Below are 27,166 nucleotides of genomic sequence, written 5' to 3'. Positions count from 1 at the left end.
TTCATGTATTGGAAAGAGACACTGCTTTTAAATATACACTGCCTGATACACCTTTCAATAGCTTTTCCTGGGCTAACAAACTTTTACACAAAATATATAGCTGGCAGCTTAACAAATAAAACATGTGTATTTACTATTTTGTTCCTGTGAATTTAATACTAAAGTGAGCCAGTGTGGTTTTGAATGGATGGCACTAAAATTTATAGGGCTGCACTAGCTTATTATTCTGTGGGTTAATGTAGCTTGTACCATGGATCATTTCTTTTTATGGGGCTTTCAGCCCTTTGTATGCATGTAAAATTGTGAGTGGCGTTGTTCTTGGATGGTAAGTGGACTGCCTAGAGGACATTTGTTAAAGGTTAAAGACGAACTGTACACATATGGAGAAAATTAGCGACTCTATACTCCTAAGGAAAAAGTGATGTGTAATTCATATCAAAATGAATTTAACAAATGGACAAGCAGTCAATGCTTTATAGTTATGTACTGACGTCTTATTTTTCCCTCAAGACAGTGCATATTTTTTAAGTATACTTTTAAAATCCCTTTTCTTCTATTTGTTCTGGCATTTAAGGTAGCATTTCAAAATGAATTTGTCAATTTTCATTGTTTTTTTTCTGTTAGTGCCTTTTTTCCTGTTAGTGGGAATACGTCTGTATAATAATTTATCACAACCAAGATTTGTCAATCTCCATAGCCAGTTTGGAATCTGGATTAGATCATTAAGTATAGTATGTAAATGAATTTTCTATTTTCTTTGCCCATTTATGAACATTCCCCCTCTTAGAACAATAGCAGGGGAAATCATACAGCAATTTTGCATGAATAAATCATGTGAAGAAATTTTTTTTAGTATGTAGGAAGCCCACTGCAAAAATTACCTTATTTTTTAAAGTTATAAAATCTCAACCATGAAGTAATTTCTTACCATCTGTCCTAGGCTGTATTAGGATTCAAAACCTTACAACATGATGGCAGTTAAAAAGCAAAAAAAGGAAGCAGTTTGCCAGCATATTGCCATATACTGTAATTCAGATAGTCAATGATGAATTTTAGCAATTATTAGAACAACATAAGAACATATAGGAAAAGTTCACTAATTGTGACTATCTTGGAGGAATGCTGGTTAGTAAAAAACAGTTTTGTGGTGGGAACTTTTGATAGATGTGTCAGCTAACACCTATTCCAATCTATATATCAAATTAACATGTTTTCACCTTAAATTTATACAATGTTGTGTCATTGTATCTCAATTTTAAAATGAACATTTAAAAAATAAAGAAATGATACTAAATTTGAGGGAACTGTTTTACTTTGAAGGCTACTGAACTTTCTGGGTGTTTTTCTTCTCAATAGACATTCCTAAAGTGCCATCCCTACCTCACAGCCTTCACTATGGCACTTAGAACACCCTCAGAACACCCTCCCTAGACTACAACAGCTTCCTTCACTTTTTGGCATTAAACTCGGGTCTCACTTTTTCTCTAAATCCTTCTCCATGTATTTTTCCCTCATATTCTCTCTCTTCTTTCACCACTATCATAGCTAAGTCCCTGATTCTTCTCTAACTGATTTTTGAACGAGTTTTTTTCACTTACTATGTTGAAAACATCTTGAGTACATGGACCACATATCCTGACAATATCTAACAATAAAATGTAATACATCTTAACTTTTCAAGCAAGAATCATGTACATTGATACTACTGTACTACATAATTACCAATCAAAAAGGTGATAGTAACACAAAGTTCAACACTAGAAGAACTAGGGGATAATGCTCTAGGGGATAAGTACACAAGTGACCACAGTTAAGTCTAGAATATGTTTTCATAAGCAAAGTCCAGAATATCATTATATGATTAAAGGAATCAAGGAAGGCTTCATGAAGGAAGAAGCACTTATCTAGACTGTGAAGGTAACAAGTAGAATTTCAACAGACACAGAAGTTCAGAATACAGAAAGAAGTCTAGACTGGATGAAACCCAGCGCTCATGAAGATAAGTGGTCAGAACGAAGACTGATATCCTGAAAGCCTGAGTAAGAAAATGGCAGACCATGGGTAGCTATCAAAGGCTTTCCATTAGACTAACATTAACTGACTTTTTTTTTTTTTTACAAATAAATGGGGCTTTTTATTGAGTGTTTATGAGCATATGTGTCCACTCACCCGCAAGTACAGCATCTGAATTAGATTTCTGAAAAAATGGAATGTGTGGGAGGGAGTTAGTTATACAGCACAGTGCCATTACCTGTTGATTTCTTTGGTAAGAAATGAAATGTCATTTTAGCCTAATTTACGGAGTTGAGAGTATCACCTTGAGCTGTTTTACTGATGGCGTCTTAATTAGTTTCTCCCTCTCCCATTGTTTCTCTTTTTTTAATTTAAATTTATTTATTTTAATTGGAGGCTAATTACTTCACAATATTTAATTGGTTTTGCCATACATAAACATGAATCCGCCATGGGTGTACAAGTGTTCCCCCTCCTGAACCCCCTCCCACCTCCCTCCCTGTACCATCCCTCTGGGTCATCCCAGTGCACCAGCCCCAAGCAAGTAACTGACTCTTTAAGAAGATGAATCCATCAGTAAAGGGCAGGAAGACCACTTAGGAGTGGTAAGAGGTAATGAGCGGCTGAGCTCTGCAGTGGTATTGAAATGGAAAGGAGAGGACAGTTGTATGAACATTTCAGGAACAAAGTCTACATGATCAGGCAAAGAGGAAGGAGTCAGAGGTGACTAAGACAATGTAACAAGGCGATTAAAAGCTTTAAGCTCTGATATTTACATAGTCAGTCTGAATCCTACTATTCCAGCCATTAGTTAAGTGATCTTGAGTAAATTATTAACCACACTAAGCTGCAGCTTCCCCATCTTAATGTAGTGATAGTGCTGGTACCTACCTCACAGGGTTTTGGTGAGAATTAAATCTATACATTTCTGAAGCTCTTCATGGCACCAAACCTGAAAGGGAGCCCTATGGTTGTAGCTCCTGTGATTGCAATTGAAAGTTCAAGTCTGAGTAACTCAGTGATCAATGCGAAGAAATAGATGCAAAATAGATTCAAGGGAGTAGGTCTGATAGACAAAGTGCTTAAGGAACTATGGACAGAGGTTTGTGACACTGTATAGGAGGTGGTAATCAAAACCATCCCCAAGAAAAAGAAATGCGAAAAGGCAAAATGGTTGTCTGAGGAGGGCTTCAAATAGCTGAGAAAAGAAGAGAAGCTAAGGGCAAAGGAGAAAAGGATAGATGTACCCATTTAAGTGCAGAGTTCTAAAGAATAGCAAGGAGAGCTAAGTAAGCCTTTCTCAGTGATCAATGCAATGAAATAGAGGAAAACAATAGAATGGGAAAGACTAGAGATCTCTTCAAGAAAATTAGAGATGCCAAGGGAATATTTCATGCAAAGATGAGCACAATAATGGACAGAAATGGTATGGACCTAACAGAAGCAGAAGTTATTAAGAAGAGGTGGCAAGAATACACAGAAGAACTATATAAAAAAGATCAGCATGACCCAGATAACCACGATGGTGTGATCACTCACCTAGAGCCAGGCATCCTGGAATCCGAAGTCAAGTGGGCCTTAGAAAGCATCACTACGAACAAAGCTAGTGGAGGTGATGGCATTCCAGTTGAGCTGTTTCAAATCCTGAAAGATGATGCTGTGAAAGTGCTGCACTCAATATGCCAGCAAATTTGGAAAACTCAGCAGTGGCCATAGGACTGGAAAAGGTCAGTTTTCTTTCCAGTTCCAAAGAAAGGCAATGTCAATGAATGTTAAAACTATCACACAATTGCACTAGCAAAGTAATGTTCTCAAACGATAGCAAACTAATGCTAAAAATTCTCCAAGACAGGTTTCAACAGTATGCAAATAGTGAAATTCCACATGTTCAAGCTGGATTTAGAAAAGGCAGAGGAACCAGAGATCAAATTGCCAACATCCACTGGATCACAGAAAAAGCAACAGAGTTCCAGAAAAACATCTATTTCTGCTTTATTGACTTTGCCAAAGCCTTTGACTGTGTGGATCACAACAAAGTGTGGAAAATTCTGAAAGAGATGGGAATACCAGACCACCTGAACTGCCTCTTGAGAAATCTGTATGCAGGTCAGGAAGCAACAGTTAGAACTGGACATGGAACAATGGACTGGTTCCAAACTGGGAAAGGAGTATGTCAAGGCAGTATATTGTCACTATGCTTATTTAACTTATATGCAGAGTACATCATGCGAAATGCCGGGCTGGATGAAGCACAAGTTAGAATCAAGATTTCTGGAAGAAATACCAATAACCTCAGATGCGCAGATGACAACACCCTTACAGCAGAAAGTGAAGAAGAACTAAAGAGCCTCTTGATGAAAGTGAAAGAGGACAGTGGAAAAAGCTGGCTTAAAACTCAACATTCAAAAAACTAAAGATCATGGCATCCAGTCCCATCACTTCATGGCAAATAGATGGGGAAACAATGGAAACTAAGACAGACTTTATTTTGGGGGCTCCAAAATGACTGCAGATAGTGATTGCAGACATGAAATTAAAAGATGCTTGCTTCTTGGAGGTAAAGCCATGACCAACCTAGACAGCATATTAAAAAGCAGAGATATTACGTTGTTGACAAATGTCCATTTGGTCAAAGCTATGGTTTTTCCAGTAGTCATGTATGGATTTGAAAGTTGGACTATAAAGAAAGTTGAACCTGATGCTTTTGAACATTGGTGTTGGAGAAGACTCTTGAAGGCAGGAGGAGAAGGGGATGACAGAGTATGAGATAGTTAGATGGTATCGCCAACTTGATGGACATGAGTTTGAGCAAGCTCCAGGAGTGGGTGATGGACAGGGAAGCCTGGCATACTATAGTCCATGGGGTCACAAAGAGTCAGACATGACTGAGCGACTGGACTGAACTGAACTCAACTCAGCTAATTCAATGGTCTTTATAGCAAAAATAAATGCAGCAGGAAGAATTAAGACTAAAATACTAAATTTGATTTTGCACTTGTTGAATTTAAGTTAACAACGTAACGTTCAGTTGTAGATTGCCTGGGGCTGCTGAAAAAGTGGGGCTGAAGCTGAGCTACAACAAGGTGAGAAATTTAGACTTGACAGACATCCAAATCGAGACCTAATATCTTCCTCCTGCTTTATAAAATATTCATTAGCAGTTGCAGCAAGTATAGTCAGTACTAGTTGCAAATTACTGAATATTCAGTTAACTCTAGGAACATCAGCAGGGAACCTTTCCAAAAATCTATAGAGAAAAATTTTTCCAAAACAAAAATCAACTGATACCTTCCTTTTTTTCTTCATTAAAAGAAAAAAGTTCTATATAATCTGATGCTGTTATCAGATATCACAAGAAATACAATGGTTCAGTCCTTTAGCACCTTAAATGGAAGGGTCAATACTGTCATCTGTTGTCACTATTAGTAAAAACAAAACAAAACAAAACAAAAAACCTTAAAACACATAATAAAAGGTCCTTACAACAGAGTCCAACAGATTACGTGTCACTTTCACTTTTTCACTTTCATGCATTGGAGAAGGAAACGGCAACCCACTCCAGCGTTCTTGCCTGGAGAATCCCAGGGACAGGGGAGCCTGGTGGGCTGCCATCTATGGGGTCGCACAGAGTCGGACACGACTGAAGTGACTTAGCAGCAGCAGCAGGTAATTGAGCTATCTCAGCTCATTGAGTTTTTTAAAAAAACTCTTGGGAATTATCCCGTGGATAGGCTGGCTTACCCTCCTCCCCGCTGCCAAAAAAAAAAAAAAAAAAACAGTTGAGAAATCAAAATTTTAAATTTAGCCATATTAGAGAATGAACATCTTCCTTCTTGGCACCATGACTTGACCATCTTTCTAGATATTATCAAAAAATGCATTAAGAAAATGCAATATTAAATAGCATTGATAATCTACTACACTTTTGTGCTCCTGAAATTCTTAAAGAAGTGGCCTGCACCACTACATCTGGCTTCCTCTGCTGCTTCCTCCTGCAATCAGGATCTCAGCCCCACCAGTACATTGCTTTCCCAAACACCAGAAGTGGTCCCTCGGGTCAAATGCACCAACCATTCCTCCCGCTGCATTCCGCCTCAGCTCTCCTATGAATTCATTTCTTTTGAGCCACAGTGTGAATAGGTTTGTTTATTTTAAATCACAGATTTCACAGACGTGAATCTCATTTTAGCTTCTAGACTTTACTAGCTGTGTGGCTTTGGGCAAAGTGGCTACTGCCTGGAGCCTCAGCTTTCTCAAAGGTAAAAATGATTGTAATAACGATTGCCACTTATCACAGATCAACAGTCAGTGATCACTACTTCTGTTCTTGTCATGAAGACCAAAAGGGAAAATGTATATAAAACGTCTGACCCATCGCAGAAAGCTCACTCTCCACCCCCAACTTCTTTGTGCAGAATCCGTTTTCCTAAAGAAAGGAACATATGTTTTTAATATTCTAGATTACTTGTTTTTTCTTTTCAAAGTTTTAATCACCTGTTTTGGCTTTCTTTGAGTCAGAAATACTGAATCATTTCTCCTCAAGTTCACATTTATTATTAAATAATCTTCATCCCTGAATTAATCCTCTTTTTGCTAACTTCTGCCTATTTTTTATTTTACTTCTAATTGAATTTCTTGTATCCCACTTCAGGACTTTTTTAGTCTCTTTTAGTGTTTTTGCTTACTGCTACTTACCTACTTACTTTTTCCTGTCTTAGTGTGCATTTGAGTTTACATGGTCTCTTCCCTTCACTTACATGAACACGGAATACTAGAAGGCTTATTGATGCTTTAACTATGCTAAAAGTTTTATTGAGGCTTAACTATGCTATGGGAGAAGGAAATAGCAACAACTCCAGTGTTCTTGCCTGGAGAATCCCAGGGACAGGGGAGCCTAGTGGGCTGCTGTCTATGGGGTCACAGAGAGTCAGACACAACTGAAGTGACTTAGCAGCAGCAGCAGCAGCAACTATGCTATGAAATTAAAAGACGCTTGCTCCTTGGAAGGAAAGCTATGACAAACCTAGATGGTGTATTAAAAAGCAGAGACATCACTTTGCTGACAAATGTCCACATGATAAAAACTATAGTTTTTCCAGTAGTTGTGTAAGGAAGTAAGAGTTGGACCAAAAAGAAAGCTGAGCACGGAAAAAGTAATGCTTTCAGACTGTGATGCTGGAGAAGATGCTTGAGAATCCCTTGGACTGCAAGGAGATATAACCAGTCAATTCTAAAGGAAATCAACCTTGAATATCCATTGGAAGGACTGATGCTGAGGCTGAAGCACCAATACTTTGGCCACCTGATGTGAAGGACCAACTCACTGAAAAAATACCCTGATGCTGGGAAAGATTGAGAGCAGGAGGAGAAGGGGGCAACAGAGGATGAGATGGTTATTATAGCATTACTGACTCAATTACATGATAATTGAGGTAATTACTCAATTACTGACTCAATTTATTACATGAATTCCAGTAAACTCCAGGAGATAGTGAAGGAAAGGGTTAGTTTAGCCTGGCACCCTGCATTTCATGGGGTCACAGAGTCAAACATGACTTAGTTTCTGAACAACAACTATGCTGTGTCTCACTAAAGTTTCCTGCGATCTCGTCTCACTTTCTTTCCTTGCCAATTTAACTACTGTGCACAATTTTTTAAAATTTTATTTTAGTGCAGGACATAACTAGAAATTTGAGGTTCTCCAACCACCCACTAGGCCATTTCCCTACTTAGGCAGGCAGGGAACCAGTGTAACCAGTATGGAAAGCTTTAAGCTGCATCTTCCATTTGTAATAAAAAAAGAGAATCTATTGCTTCCCACAGACAACGATGAGAGTGGATCTCATAATCATCAAAACACAGAATATCCAGCCTGATTTGTGCAGAGGGTGCTGAGAAATCATTTTTAAAATTCGTATGAAAGTTGGCCTAAAGCTCAACATTCAGAAAACGAAGATCATGGCATCCAGTCCCATCACTTCATGGGAAATAGATGGGGAAACAGTGGAAACAGTGTCAGACTTTATTTTTTGAGGCTCCAAAATCACAGCAGATAGTGATTGCAGCCATGAAATTAAAAGACGCTTACTCCTTGGAAGAAAAGTGATGACCAACCTAGATAGCATATTGAAAAGCAGAGACATTACTTTGCTGACTAAGGTCCGTCTAGTCAAGGCTATGGTTTTTCCTGTGGTCATGTATGGATGTGAGAGTTGGACTGTGAAGAAGGCTGAGCGCCGAAGAATTGATTCTTTTGAACTGTGGTGTTGGAGGAGACTCTTGAGAGTCCCTTGGACTGCAAGGAGATCCAACCAGTCCATTCTGAAGGAGATCAGCCCTGGGATTTCTTTGGAGGGAATGATGCTAAAGCTGAAACTCCAGTGCTTTGGCCACCTCATGCAAAGAGTTGACTCATTGGAAAACACTTTGATGCTGGGAGGAATTGGGGGCAGGAGGAGAAGGGGACGACAGAGGATGAGATGGCTGGATGGCATCACTGACTCAATGGACATGAGTCTGAGTGAACTCTGGGAGTTGGTGATGGACAGGGAGGCCTGGCGTGCTGCGATTCATGGGGTCTCAAAGAGTTGGACACGACTGAGTGACTGAAATGAACTGAACTGAACTGATGAGAAATATTAACCTTAGAATCATTCCATTTAGGATATAACAATGCATGTTAATTATAGAAATATATTTTTCTTTAAAGAAAAATATTCTATATAAGAGCTTTACTTTGGTAGGATAGCTAAAAAATTAAAAATACAGCTGAACTTTTTATTTACATCCCAGTTTACAAACACAAGCAAAAGCCTTCTAAGCACTCTAGGGAGTTGCGTCAACCAGAGGATATTAGAATGTCCTTAATCACAGGTCAGCAAACCATAAGGGACCAGACAGTAAATATTTTCAGCCTTGTAAATCATACAGTCTCTGTCACAACTACTCAACTCTGCCACCAAAGTACAAAAACAGCCAGGGACAATAAGTGTGGCAGCATTCTAACAAAACTTTATCTATAAAACTGAAAATTTGTGTGTGCGCATGCGCATGCTCAGTCATGCTTGACTCTTTACCAGCCATCTAAAAAGTAAAAACCCTTCTTAGCAAGTGACCCATAAAAATCACATAGTAGGACAGATTTGGTTCCCAGGCCATAGTTTAACTACCCTACCTCTAAAGGATTCATCTTCGTGGAGGAGGGGAATTGGAATCATAATAGAGGGAAGTCAAGATTTTGTACATCCAAGAAGAAAGTGGAAAGTAACCAGCAAGTGGGAAAGCACAGTAACATTTCTGAATTAACAAGTGAGGAAAGGGAATTGGTCATGCAAACAAAAGAATTAAGATTAAAATAAATATGTTGCATGGATTATAATCAAGATTATATAGAATATAATCAAGTATATTGTGTCACTCATTAAATATGAATTGGCTTAATTTAACAAAAGCCAGCTAACCTGTGACTTCAAGAATCCATACTGAAAACCAAAAGACAAGGAAAATAGGAGTTGAAATTCAGTTAAGTTTGAAATTTTGGCCAAAGATATATCACAGAGACACAAGCAAATAGTCAATGTCAGTACTAATATTAGACAAAGTAAATTTCAAGACCGAAAGCATTAAATGGAAAATAAATGATATCTGCTGTGGACTTAGTTGTATCCTCTCCCAAATTCATATGTGGAAGTTCTAATCCCCAATGGGACTATGTTTGGAAATACGGATATTAGGAGGAAATTAAAATTAAAATAGTGTTATCTTCTTTATCCAGAAGGCTTCCCTGGTGGCTCAGATGATAAAGAATCTGCCTGCCATCCAGGATACCTGAATTCGATCCCAGGGTTTGGAAGAGCTCCTGGAGAAGGGAACAGCTACCCACTCCAGTATTCTTGCCTGGGAAATTCCATGGACAGAGGAGCCTGGTGGTCTACAGTCCATAAGCATCTCAAAAAGTTGGACATGACTGAGCACCATAGCATACATGCACATCTTTATCCATTCGGGCTTCCCCGGTGGCTCAGACAGCAAAGAATCTGCCTGCAATGCAGAAGATCTGGGTTCGATCCCTGGGTTAGGAAGATCCCCTGAAGAAGGGAACGGCTACCCGTCCATTCTTGCCTGGATAATTCCATGGACACAGGAACCTCATAGGCAACAATCCTTGGGTTCACAAAAAGTCAGGCGTGACTGAGTAACTAAAACTCCCTCTTTATCCATTCACTGTTGATGCATATCTAGGTTGTTCCCAAGTCTTGGCTATTGCAAAGAGTGCTGCTGTGAACATAGGAGTGCATGTATCTTTTTGAATTGCAGTTTTGTCTGGATATATGCCCAGGAGTGAGATTGCTAGATCATATGGTAATGCTATTTTTAATTTTCTGAGTAACCTCCAAATTGTTTTTCACAGTGGTTGCACCAACTACATTCCTACCAACAGTGTAGGAGGGTTCGCTTTTCTCCATACCCTCTTAAGCATTTGTTATTTGCAAACTTTTTAATGATGGCCATTCTGACTGGCATGAAGCAGTACCTCATTGTAGATTTGAGAAGATATGGTACATATATACAATGGAATACTACTCAGCCACAAAAAGAGTAAAATAACACCATTTGCAGTCACATGGATGCAACTAGAGATTACCATACTAAGTGATGTAAATCAGGAAGAGAAAGACAGATACCATATGCTCTCACTTAAACGTGGAATCTAAAATATGACACCAGTGAACCTATCTATGAAACAGAAACAAAACTCAGGGACATAAAGAGGTTGCCAAGGGGAAGGGAGGCATGAGAGGGTTGCACTGGGAGTTTGGGATGAGTAGATGCACACTGGTGTATATAGAATGGATAAATGACAAGGTCCTACTGTATAGCACAAGCTTTCCATTTGGAACAGTGGTAAAGTATCCACTTGCCAGTGCAGGAGATGTAGGAGACATAGGTTCTATCCCTGGGTCTGGAAGATCCCCTGGAGGAGGAAATGGCAATCCACTCCAGTATTCTTGCCTGGAAAATCCCAAGGACAGAGGAGCACGGTGGGCTACAGTCCATGAGGTCACAAAGAGTTGGACATGACTGAGTGACTGATGTATAGCACAGGGAATTAATTATATTCAACATCCTGTGATAAACCAACATGGAAGAGAATATGAGAAAGAATGTATATATATACATATGTGTATGTGTATATGTGTGTGTGTGTGTTTATATGTGTAACTGAGTCACTTTGCTGTATGGCAGTAATTAACACATTTTAAGTCAACTATACTTAAATTTTAAAAAAAATTGCTGCCTTATGACCCAGCAATCCCACTGCTGGGCATACACACCGAGGAAACCAGAATTGAAAGAGACATGTGTACCCCAATGTTCATCACAGCACTGTTTGTAATAGCCAGAACATGGAAGCAACCTAGATGTCCATCAGCAGATGAATGGATAAGAAAGCTGTGGTACATATACACAATGGAGTATTACTCAGCCATTAAAAAGAACACATTTGAATCAGTTCTAATGAGGTGGATGAAACTGGAGCCTATTATACAGAGTGAAGTAAGCCAGAAAGAAAAACACCAATACAGTATACTGACACACATATATGGAATTTAGAAAGATGGTAATGATAACCCTCCATGCGAGAGAGCAAAAAGAGACACAGATGTATAGAACGGACTTTTAGACTCTGTGGGAGAGGGAGAGGGTGGGATGATTTGGGAGAATGGCATTGAAATGTGTATACTATCAGGTAAGAAACAAATCGCCAGTCTATGTTTGATACAGGTTACAGGATGCTTGGGGCTGGTGCACGGGGATGATCCAGAGAGATGATATGGGGTGGGAAGGGGGAGGGGGATTCAGGATTGTGAACTCATGTACACCCGTGGCTGATTCATGTCAATGTATGGCAAAACCAATACAGTATTGTAAAGCAAAATAAAGTAAAAATAAAAATTAAAAGAAATCAGGAGTACCCAGTCCATGGGCCACAGACCAATACTGATCCACAGCCTAGAAACTGGGCCACACAGTAGGAGGTGAGTGGCAGGCAACTGAAGCTTCATCTGCCACTCCCCTACACTCACATTACTGCCTAAATCATCTCCCCCAACCAGTCCATGGAAAAATTGTATTCCATGAAACCAGTTGATGAAAGTGAAAGAGGAGAGTGAAAAAGTTGGCTTAAAACTCAGCATTCAGAAAACTAAGGTCATGGTATCTGGTCCCATCACTTCATGGCAAATAGATGGGGAAACAGTGGAAACAGTGACAGACTTTATTTTGGGGAGCTCCAAAATCAAGGCAGATGGTGACTGCAGCCATGAAATTAAAAGACGCTTGCTCCTTGGAGGAAAAGCCATGACCAATCAAGACATCATATTAAAAAGCAGACGTTACTTTGCCAACAAAGGTCAGTCTAGTCAAAGCTATGTTTTTTCCAGTGGTCATGTATGGATGTGAGCGTTAGACTATAAAGGAAGCTGAGCACTGAAGAATTGATGTATTTGAACTGTGGTGTTGGAGAAGACTCTAGAGAGTCCCTTGGGCTGAAAGGAGATCCAACCAGTCCGTCCTAAAGGAAATCAGTCCTGAATATTCATTGGAAGGACTGAGGCTGAAGCTGAAACTCCAATACTTTGGTGAACTGATGCAAAGAACCGACTCATTTGAAAAGACCCTGATGCTGGGAAAGATTGAAGGTGGGAGGAGAAGGGGACAACAGAGAATGAGACGGTTGGATGGCATCACTGACACGACGGACATGAGTTTGAGTAGGCTCCGGGAATTGGTGATGAACAGGGAAGCCTGGTGTGCTGCAGTCCATGGTGTTGCAAAGAGTCGGACACAACTGAGCGACTAAACTGAACTGCTCTGATTAAACCAGTCCCTGGTGCCAAAAAGCCTGGGGACCTTTGGATTAAATGGGATCAAAAGGGTGAGACCTAATTTGATAGTATTAGTGGCCTTATAAGTAGAGGAAGAGAGATTAAAAAGGAAAGAAATAATATTAGTAATTAAGAGAGCATTTCACAACAAACAAAACAAAGGGGGGATTTATACAGACAAATAGGGGAGGGAGATTTCTACAAACAAAAATGTGAAACATGAAATAAAATATTAAAAGCTAATCAAATATTTTCTCTCAAAAGACTAACAAAATAAAAGCATTGTTCTCTCCCCAAGTATCAGCAAGCTTGATTAAGGGGGAAATAGAACATAAATATATAATATTAAAATATTATATTCATTCATTTATTATTTTATTCATTCAATTGAAATATACTTATTGATTAGAAACTGTGTATCAGGAAGAAAGAGAAAATAGTGATGAACAGTGATTCTTGTACTATAGATTATGTACACTGAAATACAAATAAATGCTCATAATATGATCAGAATTTGTGTGTTAAATATAAATTCTTGAAACCAAGGACATATACAATGAAGGAAAGCCTAGTGATTGCTGTCATGCAAACTCCAGAAGAAATTCTGAGTATGACTAACTACCTAGATTAACCCTCAAAATGATAGACTATCTGAAAAGATCAATATCTACAAAGGAAACTAGAACAGTAAAGGTTTATCATGTAAAAAATGTCCTCCAGCAAAAAGATAAGATGTTTTGAAGAATTTATGCCAATCAATTCAACTTAGATGAAATGGATAAATTCCTTAAAAAAACACAATCACTAAATTTGTTCAAGAAAAAAATACATAAAATATTAATATTTCTGTATCTGTAAAATAAATTGAGTCTGAAATTTTAAATCTTTCTACAAAGAAAATGCCAAGCCCTGATGACTTTGCTAGTGAAACCTCCAAACATTTCAAGAGAAATACCGGTCTTAAAACATTCAGAAATTAGAAAAGGAAGGAAGAAAGGGACAGAGGAAGGAAGGAAGAAATTTGTCCAGCTCATTTTACAGGGCTAACTTAACCCTGATATTAAAATCACTTATGATTACAAAAAAGAAAATGATAGAAAAATATGTTTTTAAATGAAAATACATGCAAAAATTCTAAGCAAAATTTTAGCAAATAAAATTCAATGATATGTAAAAATCAAAAATATATTATTAACTGAATTTGCTCCAAGAATTCATAGGTGTACAAATAAGCAAAAATGTACTTAAACGTTATACTTAATTGTATATGTATTACACTTCAGCAAAATTTTTAAATGTCACCAGACAAAACATATTATAGCTGTTTTTCTTCCAAATGTCTAAGGAACAGGTGATGCTTTCATTCTATGAAGTTATGTTTATCTTCATTGACAAACTTAGAGATCAATTTTATTTGTGAACACAAATTTAAAAATTCTAAATAAAAGATTAGCATATTTAGTCCTTCTGAGTATTGAAAAACTATTACACTATGATTATATAGATTTTTTCTGAGAAATTTCAACATGAGGAGGGCTATCACTATAATTCTTCACTTAACAAAAGAGAAAAAGCATTATATGATAAAGTTAAATAGATATTTGATAAACTTTAGAAGCCACTTATAATAAGTCCTTAAGCATTATGTAACAGAATAAAACTCTTTAAATGATCGATAATATTATTTCTATACATACATATGCACATATGCACATGTAAAGACTATTATTTGTTTATTATTTTATTTATATTTTGAGTAGCAAGTGTCATATTGAATAAAGAATGCTGAAACCATTTCTAGTAAAATCAGGAACATGAAAGAGATGTCTACCATTTTCATCATCATTAAAAATTCTTATAATGATCATCTCTCCATTAAGGCCTTCCCTAACTACTCTGTCTAAAATTCAGTCCCCACCCTCATTCCAAGCCTTTCTGTTCCCCTTTTATACTTTCTCTTCAGCCTTTGTCATTATCCAGTATTATCTAATATTTCTTTTGCTTATGTCTGTCTTCCTTAAGAATATATATTTTGTCTGTTTTATTCACAGGTATATCCTTAACACCCACACAATGCCTGTGCATTACCCTCTCAATAAATAATTTCTACATAATGAGTTATGTAACAAGACAAGATCATGAAGCAGTAAGCTTAAATATTGGAAGACAAAATTCACTTTTTTTATTAGTAGATGATAATATTGAATACCTAGAAAACCCAACATAGACTTATAATGTAACCATTAAATTTAATAAAAGAATTGGACAAGGTGGCTGGAGATGAGTATACAAAATCAAGATTTTTTTCTTTGTATTGTAACATGCATTTAAAAATGAAGATGGGGCAAATGTCTCATTCATGGGGACAAATAAAAATTGCAAATACAAAGGTAACATAAAATTTTAAAGTAATATAAAAAGACAGAACCTATATAATAAAAATTCTAAAAAGAAATAAAACACTATATTATTTTAGTAATATATTTTAGATATAAATTCTTAATATCTTATAAATGTTTTCTATATTAGTATAACTGAAACAATTCAAACTATAATTCCAATATTTTTGGAAATTGGATTATAAAATTTATATAGAAAAACGTATGTCTCATAATATCCATGAAAAAAATTTTAATCTACAATGTTGGACAACTTTTCTTAAGAGACAGTAATAAAATTTACTATAAAGTTATTGCAATCAAAATAATATGGGGCTAATTTGAGGATAAATAGAGCAAAGAACAAAATAAAGGGCCTATACTAACTCCAAACATAATGTGAAATAACATATGACAAAAATGAAATGAAATTTCTATGGGAAAAGGCTGGTCTACTTAATAAATTATGCAGGAAAAAACATTCTGTTCATTTTGAAGAAAATAAAAAATCAAGCACCTCATACAATACAAAAATAAATATAAGATGGATTAAATTTAAATGCAAAGGATAAAAATTAAATTATTAGACTATAACTTAGTAGACTTTTTCACAACCTCACTCGCAGTAAGGGAAGTCTTCTAAAGTCAAACAGGAAATCCAGAAAACATAAAAGAAAAGACAGACATTGCATGCAATGACATTATATGCAAAAGACTAAGGCTAAGTGAAATCAATGCATACCAAAGGCTTAGGTTGGAGGATATTTAACTAAGGTAGCTGTCAAAAAATCAATATCTTTAATATTAAAAGCTTTAAGTTTTGTCAATAATCCTATTATAAATAAATAGAAATAGAACAATGGGCTAAGAATATGAACAGACTAATTTACAGAAGAGGAAATACAAATGTCCAATAAATACTAAAAGGCAATCATAGTCATGATAATGCATATACAAAAAAATTATACTCTATTTTATCTATAAAAATGCAAAGTTTTGCAAGTGTAATAACATCATAGACTGGGGAAAATATAGAGAAACAGTCACTCTCATAAATTTCTAGTAAAAACATGAATGAATACAAACTTTTTAAGTGGTAATCTTTTGGTAAGTGTTTAACACACGCCACACCTACTAAGATGTTATTGAAATGGTTCCAAGACATATTAAACATAACAATGAGTAAGTCTGATTCCTTTCTGTGTAAAATAGGATGATAGATTTAGTACATATTGTATTAGAATAGTTTACAGCTATAAAAAGTAGAATCAGACATAAACAAGTCATATTGCTTGCTGAATTGAGTGGGAGGGAGAAAGACTTGATGGACTAGTCTTGGAAACAGCACGTATCACTACTATTCATTTTAATTAGCTAGAACTCAGTCATGTGACCACATGAAATTGCAAAAGAGACTGAGAAAATGTAATCTATCTGTGCCCAAGAGGAAGAGAAGAAGGTTTTAATGGACTGTTAACAGTCTCTGTGATAGATAGAAATATAGATAGATGATGATATTAATAGATAATAGACATTGGGCAAGCTATCTGACTGTATCTGTAACTATACCACATAAATTCAGTATAATCATAATTTTTATTTCTGGCAGAAATTATAAGAAACTCTGAATAAGGATTGTGCTATTATTTCAGAATCAAATAGAAGAGAGTGAGAGTTTTATTGTATTTTATACCTCTCTGGACATATACTCCCTAAACATATATATTTTTTACCCTTTATCCCCCCCAAAAAGGGACTACAGGATGTAAGTAAAAAGACTAGATCCCATATGTCTTCTTTGTTTCTCTATGCGTTTAAACTGAATAGATGCATTTATAACTAATAAGCACGTAACAAAAAATAACTGCTAAAAGTACGCTGAAAAAAATACACGTAGTTTTCCACAAGCAACTTGACAAGCTATCCTATTAAAATGAAAAAGTCAGTATATAAAGATATATAAACTAGGCTGTTTATTGCATCTTTGTCAAGGCAAATGTAACAACATCTCTTGATGGAACCTGAAAAATTAGTGGCAAACATAGTATGGAAAAGCAATTCTCACACTTTTTTGGTTTCATAATCCTTTCACACTTTTAAAACTTATTAAGGACTTCCAAGACTTTCTGTTTATGTGGGTTGAATTTGTCACTATTTTTCATATTAGTATTTCACTAAGAAATTTAAATGTTTAATAACTCTTTGAAATAAAAATAAACTTACCATATATTAACACATAACATATTTTATTTAAAAATGGATATTTTCACAAAATAAAAAATATTTATTGAAAAGAGTGGACTGTTATATTTTTGCAAGTCTCTAATGACTGTCTTTATAAAATACAGCTTCAATCAGCTTTTACATTTTTAATCTGCTGCTGTGTGTTATGTTGGCTAATATACACGAAAAAAACTCAGCCACACATAGATATTTAGTTGCAAAAGGGGAGATTAGTTTAATTAGCTAATTAATTAGCATTTTCAGATCATTTTTATGTTCTTCTTTGGTATTATACCAAAATGTAACAAGTAATGGTTTATTAAGGGTTAACTGCAATGTAAAATCTGAAATCTATATCAGTGAATTTTTTGTGCAGTTAGATTAAAATATTTATTTTGCACTTTAAGCAGCTCTTTTACCCTTTTATGATTTTGAAGTATCATGCATTGATCATTTGGGAAATATTGGTTCATTAAGTAATAGCACACCTCCCAAATGTTGACACATCATTATATAATATAAAAGAATCAACTCTATTAATATACCAATGATGTTCAGGGTGGTAGATAAAAGTATTCTAAAATTGCTTATAAGCTTGAACTTGATCATCAACAAAAAAAATCATCAGTTGTTTTCCTTGAAGTGACAGGCTCACTTTGTTCATTTTTAAATCTTATTTCATTTAATTTCCAATACCCAGATTTAAATAACCAGTTTTTCAGTCTTTATTTTTTCTTAAAAACGGTGCTTCATGGAAAGCGCAGCTGCCTTTAAGCTCACAAGTCAATTACAGATGAGCTTTTCCTTGAGGCAGCCATCATACTTCAGTCTGCCAGAAACATGCTTCATGCAGTCTTCTCATTTCACCAGCCAGAATATTAAAGGGGCATATACTCAAGGCAATGGCAACCCACTCCAGTACTCTTGCCTGGAAAATCCCATGGACGGAGGAGCCTGGTGGGCTGCAGTCCACGGGGTCGCACAGAGTCGGGCACGACTGAAGTGACTTAGCAGCAGCAGCATATACTCAGGGGTTGAGATTAAATATTATTAATTTTTACTATCTCATCAAAAGACATTCTTCAGTGAAACTGACTTCAAACAGAGAGTGTCCGGTGGTAAAGAGTAATTAACTGCCAGTGCAGTTTAATGTGGAGAAGGCAATGGCACCCCACTCCAGTACTCTTGCCTGGAAAATCCCATGGATGGAGGAGCCTGGTGGGCTGCAGTCCATGGGGTTGCAAAGAGTTGGACACGACTGAGCGACTTCACTTTCACTTTTCACTTTCATGCATTGGAGAAGGAAATGGCAACCCACTCCAGTGTTCTTGCCTGGAGATTCCCAGGGATGGGGGAGCCTGGTGGGCTGCCGTCTCTGGGGTTGCACAGAGTCGGACACAACTGAAGCGACTTAGCAGCAGCAGCAGCAGCAGCAGTTTAATGTGACTGCCTTGATTCATGCTAAGTGGCACTAGTGGTAAAGAACCCACCTGCCAGTGCAGGAAACATAAAGATGCAGGTTCGGTCCCTGGGTTGGTAAGATACCCTGGAGTAGGAAATGGCTACCTACTCTAGTATTCTTGCCTGGAGAAACTCATGGACAGAGGAGCCTGGAGGGCTACAGTCCATGGGGTTGCAGAGCTGGACGTGACTGAAGGGACTTAGCACAGTCCAGGTTTGGATCAGTGATATCAACTCTTTGGCTGTGTGACTTAGGAGACACTTACTTAATTCTAGAGAGGCTCGGTTTTTTGTTTTGTTGCTGTTGTTGTTTTTATCTGCAAAAAGTAAAGCAATCACACAATTTAAGTGCCCAATACGTAGTTCACAAATTTCGAATACAGACTGGAGTATTAATATGCAGCACCTCAGATGAACATAGAGTTGAACAGTCATAAAATCTACTGGGGAGTTGGCTGGCTGACAGAATTAGAAATAAAACCATAGTTTTACAATAATTACTTTGTCTTTTTATCTGTGAAGATATCCAATTGTGACACAATGATTTGGCTATCTGAGTTTTAGTTTTTCAGTCCCCAGAATGAGAACAGCATCTTTTCATCTCAGTAGTAGCTGAAGGCAAAATCTAGGCTGTCCAGACTATAAGAAGGAGGTAAAATACCCAAACATTTTCTGGATTTTGGCTGTTTATGGACCTATTTGACCCATATATGCACCCAGTTATTCTCAAGTAGAATGTTGAAGAGCTGCATGATAGAAAACATGCATAGAGCACTCTTAAGAACTTTTGAAAAAATGTACTTTGTTTAGATTCTTATACTTGACTGTGAATCAGTTTAAATTTTAAGTAATAATATATAGTAACACAAAAGTAAAGAGTGGTTAGTTATTTCTAAATGATGAAGTAATCATTGGTTTTTATTTTCTTTTTATGTTACTCTGTTTTTCTACCATTAGCATTTTTGTTTACTGTTTTAAAGTTATTTAAAATTGTTTTAAAAACAGAAAAATCACAGTGAGCTTGGTTTATGGAATTTTATTGCAATTTTGCACAGCATTTAAATTTTCAAAGGATTAGTTAAAATTCGAAAAGAACAGTGCATTTACCTTGGCAAAGGGAGAAAATAGACTTTGTAGTGGTTTTAGCCTTTTATCCACAACTTTTAGGAAAAGACTGCCTACCCAAAAGCCATTAGTTTAATGACACAATGTAAGTGTTATTCTGGGAAGTAGAACGCTGTGATTAAACCTGTGCTAAATCTCTGCCACCCTTGGGGGTTTGCTCTCGTCCTAACAAAGAGTGCTCAAGTCAGACATGGAACAGCCTTCAGTGCAGCATAGGGTTTGTAGGTCTTGTTTTGACATCCCCAAGTGCTTCTTTGACCTCCAAAGCCCTTCCGGGGGCAGCTGTTCACCCTGAAGACTTTCCTCCCCTGAGAAATCCATCTTCGGAAGGTTGTGAGCTGCTTGTTCCTCAGAAATCTCCTGTTCATTTGGCAGCTGGAAGTGGTTTCCTCTCTCAGCTATAGCAAAGGGAAAAAATAACTTCCTTAGAGCGCTCTGACAAAGGCAGCAACCAACTTCTACTTTGGGGGAAATGCATTGGATTTTTGGAAGGAAACTGAATCCTGAAGATGACTTTTACTTTTAACGTTGGTCTGGGGCTTCAGAGAGATTAGGTATTTTAGGGAGAACTCAGTCATCTCCACGCTCCTCGTTTTACAGAGGAGGAAACGTGGGTGCAGAGAGCAGGAGTGACAGAGCCAGTGTCACTCAGCTGGTTAGCAGCCAAGTCAGGGCCTGACTTCAGTTGCACTGGCTACTTCCGCATGGTGACCAGTGGCTTCCAAAGGTATTAGCTATATGTTATCAGCAAAAAACAGTCAACCAAAAAATAACCCTGTGTACATTCTGCAAAGCTGATCAGTAAGGAAGTGGAGATTTAAATCTCTATATTTGAAAGTTAAAAGTGGGTCCCACTGTTTTATCAGTGTTGTTCCCAGAGTCCATGGATAAGCCTCTCTCACTTTAACTTCATTCAGACTTACTTATCAGCACCTTAGCACACTGGCAGGCACCAGAAAAAATTTAGATGAATGAATACTGATTGGGAAGCCAGTAGTGGATTAAACATCTAATGTATGGGAAAGTACTCTGAAAGCCTGTGAAAGGTTAAATTCCCTGTAAAAGGGAATAGCCTTACACAGACATACATTCCATTGTCCCATGTCTTACAGACACCGAGATGTATATATGTATATATATGTATTTTTTTTTTTACTGTATTTTGACTTGCTAATCCAGAGATTGATAAAATATAGTCAATGAGGTAAATTATGTTTATTCTCTTGAGATTAAAAACCGTTATTGTTTATTAACATCTAGTAACTATGATGGATAAGGCAATGGCAACCCACTCCAGTACTCTTGCCTGGAAAATCCCATGGACGGAGGAGCCTGGTGGGCTGCAGTCCATGGGGTGGCTAGGAGTCGGACACGACTGAGCGACTTCACTTTCACTTTTCACTTTCATGCGTTGGAGAAGGAAATGGCAACCCACTCCAGTGTTCTTGCCTGGAGAATCCCAGGGACTGGGGAGCCTGGTGGGCTGCCGTCTCTGGGGTAGCACAGAGTCAGACACGACTGAAGCGACTTAGTAGCAGCAGCAGCAGCAGTAACTATGAATCTCTCATTATTAAAGTAGGAGTGGTTGATTCACAATTTTTCAAGACATTGGCCCACCAAAATACAAAAACTGTAGATCATTTTCCAAAATCTTTTTGCTTACCAAAATCATTTTAAATCAAATTGAAACCTGTAAAGTCTTTATATCAGGTATATGGTTGCAACATTTATTATATAAGCATGCTTTCCTCTTTTACTTTTAAGACATAACAAGTACAAACTGGAACCTATTATACAGAGTGAAGTAAGCCAGAAAGAAAAACACCAATACAGTATACTAACGCATATATATGGGATTTAGAAAGATGGCAACGATAACCCTGTATGCGAGACAGCAAAAGAGACACAGATGTATAGAACAGTCTTTTGGACTTTGTGGGAGAGGGAGAGGGTGGGATGATTTGGGAGAATGGCATTGAAACATGTATAATATCATATATGAAACGAGTCGCCAGTCCAGGTTCAATGCATGATACTGGGTGCTTGGGGCTGGTGCACTGGGACGACCCAGAGGGATGGTACGGGGAGGGAGGTGGGAGGAGGGTTCAAGATGGGGAGCACGTGTATACCTGTGGCGGAGTCATGTTGATGTATGGCAGAACCAATACAATATTGTAAAGTAATTAACCTCCAATTAAAATAAATAAATTTATATTAAAAAACACAATTATAACCAAGAAGAATTTAAAAAATAATAAATAAAACAGAATCTTAAATAACATTTACCTCACACTTTAATATAGGATTAGTAGAAAATGGTCAACTTTGAAATTCCCTGAGTTGAAAAACAAAATACAGTGAAGTCAGTCGCCTCACTGTTTCTGAAACACACTAGGTTCACTCTCATCTTGAGACAATATCCACTCTCATCAGTACCTAATTATTACTGCTAGAATTCCCACCCTACTCCTCCTAACTCCTTAGGGCCTCTATCAAACATCACCATCTCCACAGTACCATTATGTATTACAATACACACTACCACCATCTTCTCGCCACCTGAAATGCACTATAAAATAAAGGAAAGACCTCGACTCTTGTAGTCAGAAAGCCCTGGTTTTCTTCCCAACCACACTGCTGACTGGCTGGGTGAACAATTTTGTCCTCATTAAACTATAAATGGTGGTAACATTACTTACTTCAAAATATCCTTATCAGAAGACAAAATGTTGCACATGAAACTGCCTGGCACATAAGAAGTGCTCAATAAGAGTTAGATTCTTTCCTCCCATTCATATTTAGCAGCTGCCTGAATGCCAACTTATTATATTCTATAATTATCCAATGTGAAAATCTTGCTGCTACAACATGGCCCTTGAAGTCACCTGCTTCTCCCTGTTCAACCACCAGGACCTGCCATAGATGCTAAGCTCACCAAAGTAGTTATGCAGTCAACTCATTTCAAGCTGGGGACTAAAGAATACAATGTCATATTTTTTTAAAATTAGCAGTTCATGTCTTTCCCAAGCCAAATTAAGCTTATTTTGATAATTAATTCCCTTGATTGGAATAGATGTGGCTTAGTAGTAGCTGGCTAAACAGTTATTAAGACAAATCTTCAAAAATAATAATAAATGAAGAAGTCATGCACATCGATGTACCTTGCTGACCCTGCAGGAGTGCCCCCGGTTGCTGCCTCCACCTGGAGCTGGCACAGATGTAGATGACCGTGCGTATGTACTCGGACCCGCAGAGCTTCCTGGATCCTTCACTCCTTGCTTCTGAAATGGCAAGCATAACAGAGAAGGTAAATAACATAAAAATGAAACCTCTCATTTTGCTGAGGACTGAATGAGAATCTGATATGGTGAATACTGTCAAACCAAGTTTTGAAGTTGCCCTCCCACTCTTGGCCAATTTATATGAACTTTCCTGCCATTTTATTGGTCAATACCTCACTTTAACGATATTTGCTAAGCACATAGGTGATACCATGAAGTTTTGAAAATGAGTTTTTACGATTATTGCTAGTTATTCAGTCACTTCCGAACAGCATCACTTACTATTTAGCTGCATTCATGAGACAACAGGACACTTGAAGACATCATGGAAAACATATGGACTTTAAAGGTAGGCAAGTCTGAGTTTCAGTGTCAGCCTTACCCCTTACTGAGTGACATAGGGCAAGTTTTAAACATTTTAAGCCTCAATAATCATGTCTATAGGGGCTTCCCTGGTAGCTCAGTTGGTAAAGAACCCGCCTGCCATGCAAGAGACCCCGGTTCAATTCCTGGGTAGGGGAGATCCCCTGGAGAAGGAATAGGCTACTCTCTCCAGTAATTTGGGGCTTCCCTGGTGGCTCAGACAGTATAGAATCCACCTGCAGTATGGGAGACCTGGGTGATCCCTGGGTTGGGACGATCCCCTGGAGGAGGGCATGGCAACCCACTCCAGTATTCTTGCCTGGAGAATCCCCATGGACAGAGGAACCTAGTGGGCTACAGTCCTAGGGGTCGCAAAGAGTCAAACACAACTGAGCAATCAAGCACAATCATGTCTATAGAATGGGAAGACCTTTCTCATAAGGGTTTTTGTAAGTATTGAAAGCACCATCTATTTCAAAGCAATGAGAATGCACACTTAAGAATTCAGGTTCTCATGTTTTGGGCTTGAATCCTGCTTTCCCACTTGCCAGATCTAGAATCTCAATCAAGATATTTAACGTCTCCAAGCATCCTTCACTGTGATATTGCATTGATGACAGTGACTACTTCCTAGAGCTAATGAGATAATGTGTCTCCTGCTTGACAAAATAAACAGTCAATAATTATTGATTGTCTGCTTGTCTTATCATCCAGACAAAGTAGAAAGATAATGTTCCTTTAGAATTCAGGAGTGTTTCTCTGACTAGAATCTTCCTTGCTATTCTTTACCCTATGACTTAGGTATGCCTTTATCACCACATGTTTTTATAATAGAAAACTGAATTCATAATCTCAAACAGCTAAATAATGAAATTTCTCTTCCAGTAATCCTCTGAAAGCACTAGCTCTTGCAAAGCTTTTACCTACACTGAAAATTCTAGAATTTGAGATATTAAAGAATTATTGTCTCCTTTTTTAGGAAATTAGACAAATAATTATTTAGTTGATTTTGTTGAGTCTTTGTGATGGTGGTAGTTTAGTCACTAAGTCATGTCTGACTCTTGTAAACCCATGGACTGTAGCCCACCAGGCTCCTCTGTCCATTGGATTCTCCAGGCAAGAATACTGGATTAGGTTGCCATTTCCTTCTCCAGTCTTTGTGATAGTTGAAAAAATCACTTGAGCCTGTGGATTAAGATCAATTCACCCATAATATTTGTGGTATTGCTATTCTTTGGTAAGGAAGATAGAGAACATAACAAAATAATCTAGGCTGCCATTGGACGCATCTCTGATTCTGAAAAATAGAATACTGTTTCAAAGAAGTGAGGCTTTCTTTGTCTCTCTGGCTGCAGTATAGGTAATGGGTTAAGGGAGACAATGTTTGAGGCAAGGGAAACAAAAAAGGCTTTTGCAATAATTTAGATGAGATACAATGGTGTCTTAAACTAAGGTCCTGGTAGAGGGGATGGGGCAAAAAGATAATTAGATAACTGAAGGATTTGGTACTGACTGTGCAACAGAGGTAAGGGAGAGAGCAGCCATAAGTTGTACTTGGGTTTCTGGTGTGCACAGCTGAGAGGTAGAGTGCTTATTTGCTAAGAAAATCACCAAAGGTGCAGGGATGTTTTTTGACATCAAGCAGAGGTATCTTATCTTTTATGGGCCAAAACTGCAGGTTACTCTGTGTCATTTGTCAACTCCAGAGGGACATCTGCATGACCAAGTCTAGTATACTCACATCAGCAATTATCCAGCAGTGTATTTCCAACTTTTTCCTTTCTCTGGAGACTTATACAGCCCAACTTGATAAAGCTAGTTTTCACAAAGCACTGCAGTAAAGTGGGCTATGCTTCTGCAAAACTCAAAAGAAAATTATTCAGTCAAGGAATGACCTCTACCCTAGATATTGGATATACTCTGTTTTCTCTGAACTCTGCTATCACCCTTACTTGATCTCCTAAGGCTCAAAATAGTCTCCTCTTTTGCCAGCTCTAAAGACCTCATCAGGGCTCTTGCTAATCTGGGATGAAGACCTGAACTCAGCCTGTGACCAAATGCAGGCAAGCTAACCGGCCATGTCAATTATCCAGATGAAAAAGCTACTGCCAAGAATGAGGCTGCCAGCTGCAGAGCCTCAAATTCAGGAGCTTACTTTGTTTTCCCCATTTGTGAGATGACAGAGGATTGAATTACTTAAAGAACTCTTTTGAACTTGAAATTCTAAGTCTTGTTATAATTGGCTGATTCTGTTACTCCCACCCCAAAAAACGTTCAGTGGCTCAGCATTACCTGGAGAATAAAATGCAGTCTGGCATTTAAGGCTCTCCACTCAGGTGCCCAAATATGACTCCTTTCACATCCTTCAAGGTCCAATCAGAGAGGAGACAACCCAAATGAAAATTAATCTTTCTAATCTCTTGACCAACAACAGTTTGTTGCTTGTACCTCTAACTGGAGCCCTTACTCCATTTTGTTGGGAGGTTTACACAACTTTCTCTCCTCAGCAGCAACAGTTTGTAACTCAAGTTACTATCTGCATGGCTTTGACTGTGTAATGGCTTCTCTGAGCTTTAGTTTCCTCATCTGCGAGGAGATAATATTTGTCTTGAAGATGGTACAAACTGACATAAGTAAAGCACCTGGCATGATATATGACGCTTAATATACACTCAAGTAAATTAACAATTCATATGCGAGAGATCAGAACATGTAAATTTGGGTCAAAACTAGCTAAAAAATATAATTTGGGGTCTTTTATGCATAACTCTCAAAGTTTATCCATAAATTTGCAGTCTTTTTTCCCCTTCTTTTATTCGTCCCTTTCCTTCTTTCCTCTCCTCTTTTCCACTTATTTCCTCTTTAGAAATAAGTTCTAAAAAGGAAGAAACTTAGAGTACTCTTTCCTAAAGTATTGTCTTCAGGACATGAATCTTTTCCGACGATTTTTGGAGAAAAAAGTACCCCATTCCAATGTTCCCTTTCCTGAAGATCAGTAAAGTTTACTAATATAGTCAGGGCTCAAACAAGACTTGTAGTTAGGAAACTTCTTTAACTTTGTTTAACTCAATGTTTCACAAACTTATTGGCTCTGGAAAATTTCACTGTGAAATTGATTAATACCTGGGATAGTCACGAATTACTAGAGTAGATGTGTCTCTGTGCTAAGTTGCTTCAGTCGTGTCTGACTCTGTGTGACCCCATGGACTGCAGCCCACCAGGCTCCTCCATCCATGGGATTCTCCAGGCAAGAATATGGGAGGGCTTGCTAGTTCCTTCCCCAAGACATGTTTCTAGTTCCAAGCAAATGGTAGGATTATATTTCTCTGAACTTTAAACTTATTTGTGGCCACGAGACACAGTTTAGCAAATAAAATGTGAGTGGAAGGGACACATGTCACCTCTCCCTGGCATTTAAGGATCACTGCATGAT

The 27,166-nt window shown here is 37.6% G+C and overlaps 1 protein-coding gene across 1 annotated transcript; it reads right to left on the bottom strand.

Moving 5' to 3' along the window:
* Positions 1 to 20,254: 20,254 nt before the first annotated feature.
* On the bottom strand, positions 20,255 to 23,425 carry INSL5 (insulin like 5). The gene is made up of 2 exons (XM_052638262.1): positions 23,251 to 23,425; positions 20,255 to 20,487 (listed from the first exon to the last, which is right to left on the bottom strand). The coding sequence occupies exons 1-2, from the start codon at positions 23,423 to 23,425 to the stop codon at positions 20,255 to 20,257; spliced, it is 408 nt and encodes a 135-aa protein (XP_052494222.1).
* Between the last annotated feature and the right edge of the window lie 3,741 nt (positions 23,426 to 27,166).

This window comes from Budorcas taxicolor, chromosome 3 (genome assembly GCF_023091745.1).
Source record: "Budorcas taxicolor isolate Tak-1 chromosome 3, Takin1.1, whole genome shotgun sequence".
Taxonomy (NCBI): Eukaryota; Metazoa; Chordata; class Mammalia; order Artiodactyla; family Bovidae; genus Budorcas; species Budorcas taxicolor.
The sequence above is the reverse complement of the archived record's forward strand: the minus strand, read 5'-3'. Positions and strand labels throughout refer to the sequence as shown.

What these genes read in the sequence shown, in the direction of transcription:
- INSL5 (XM_052638262.1), bottom strand. Translation starts at nt 23,425, where the DNA reads ATGAGAGGTTTCATTTTTATGTTATTTACCTTCTCTGTTATGCTTGCC. An exon ending in ACTCCTGCAGGGTCAGCAAG is followed by an intron (nt 20,488 to 23,250) that starts GTACATCGATGT and finishes CCTTTGCTATAG; the next exon opens with CTGAGAGAGGAAACCACTTC.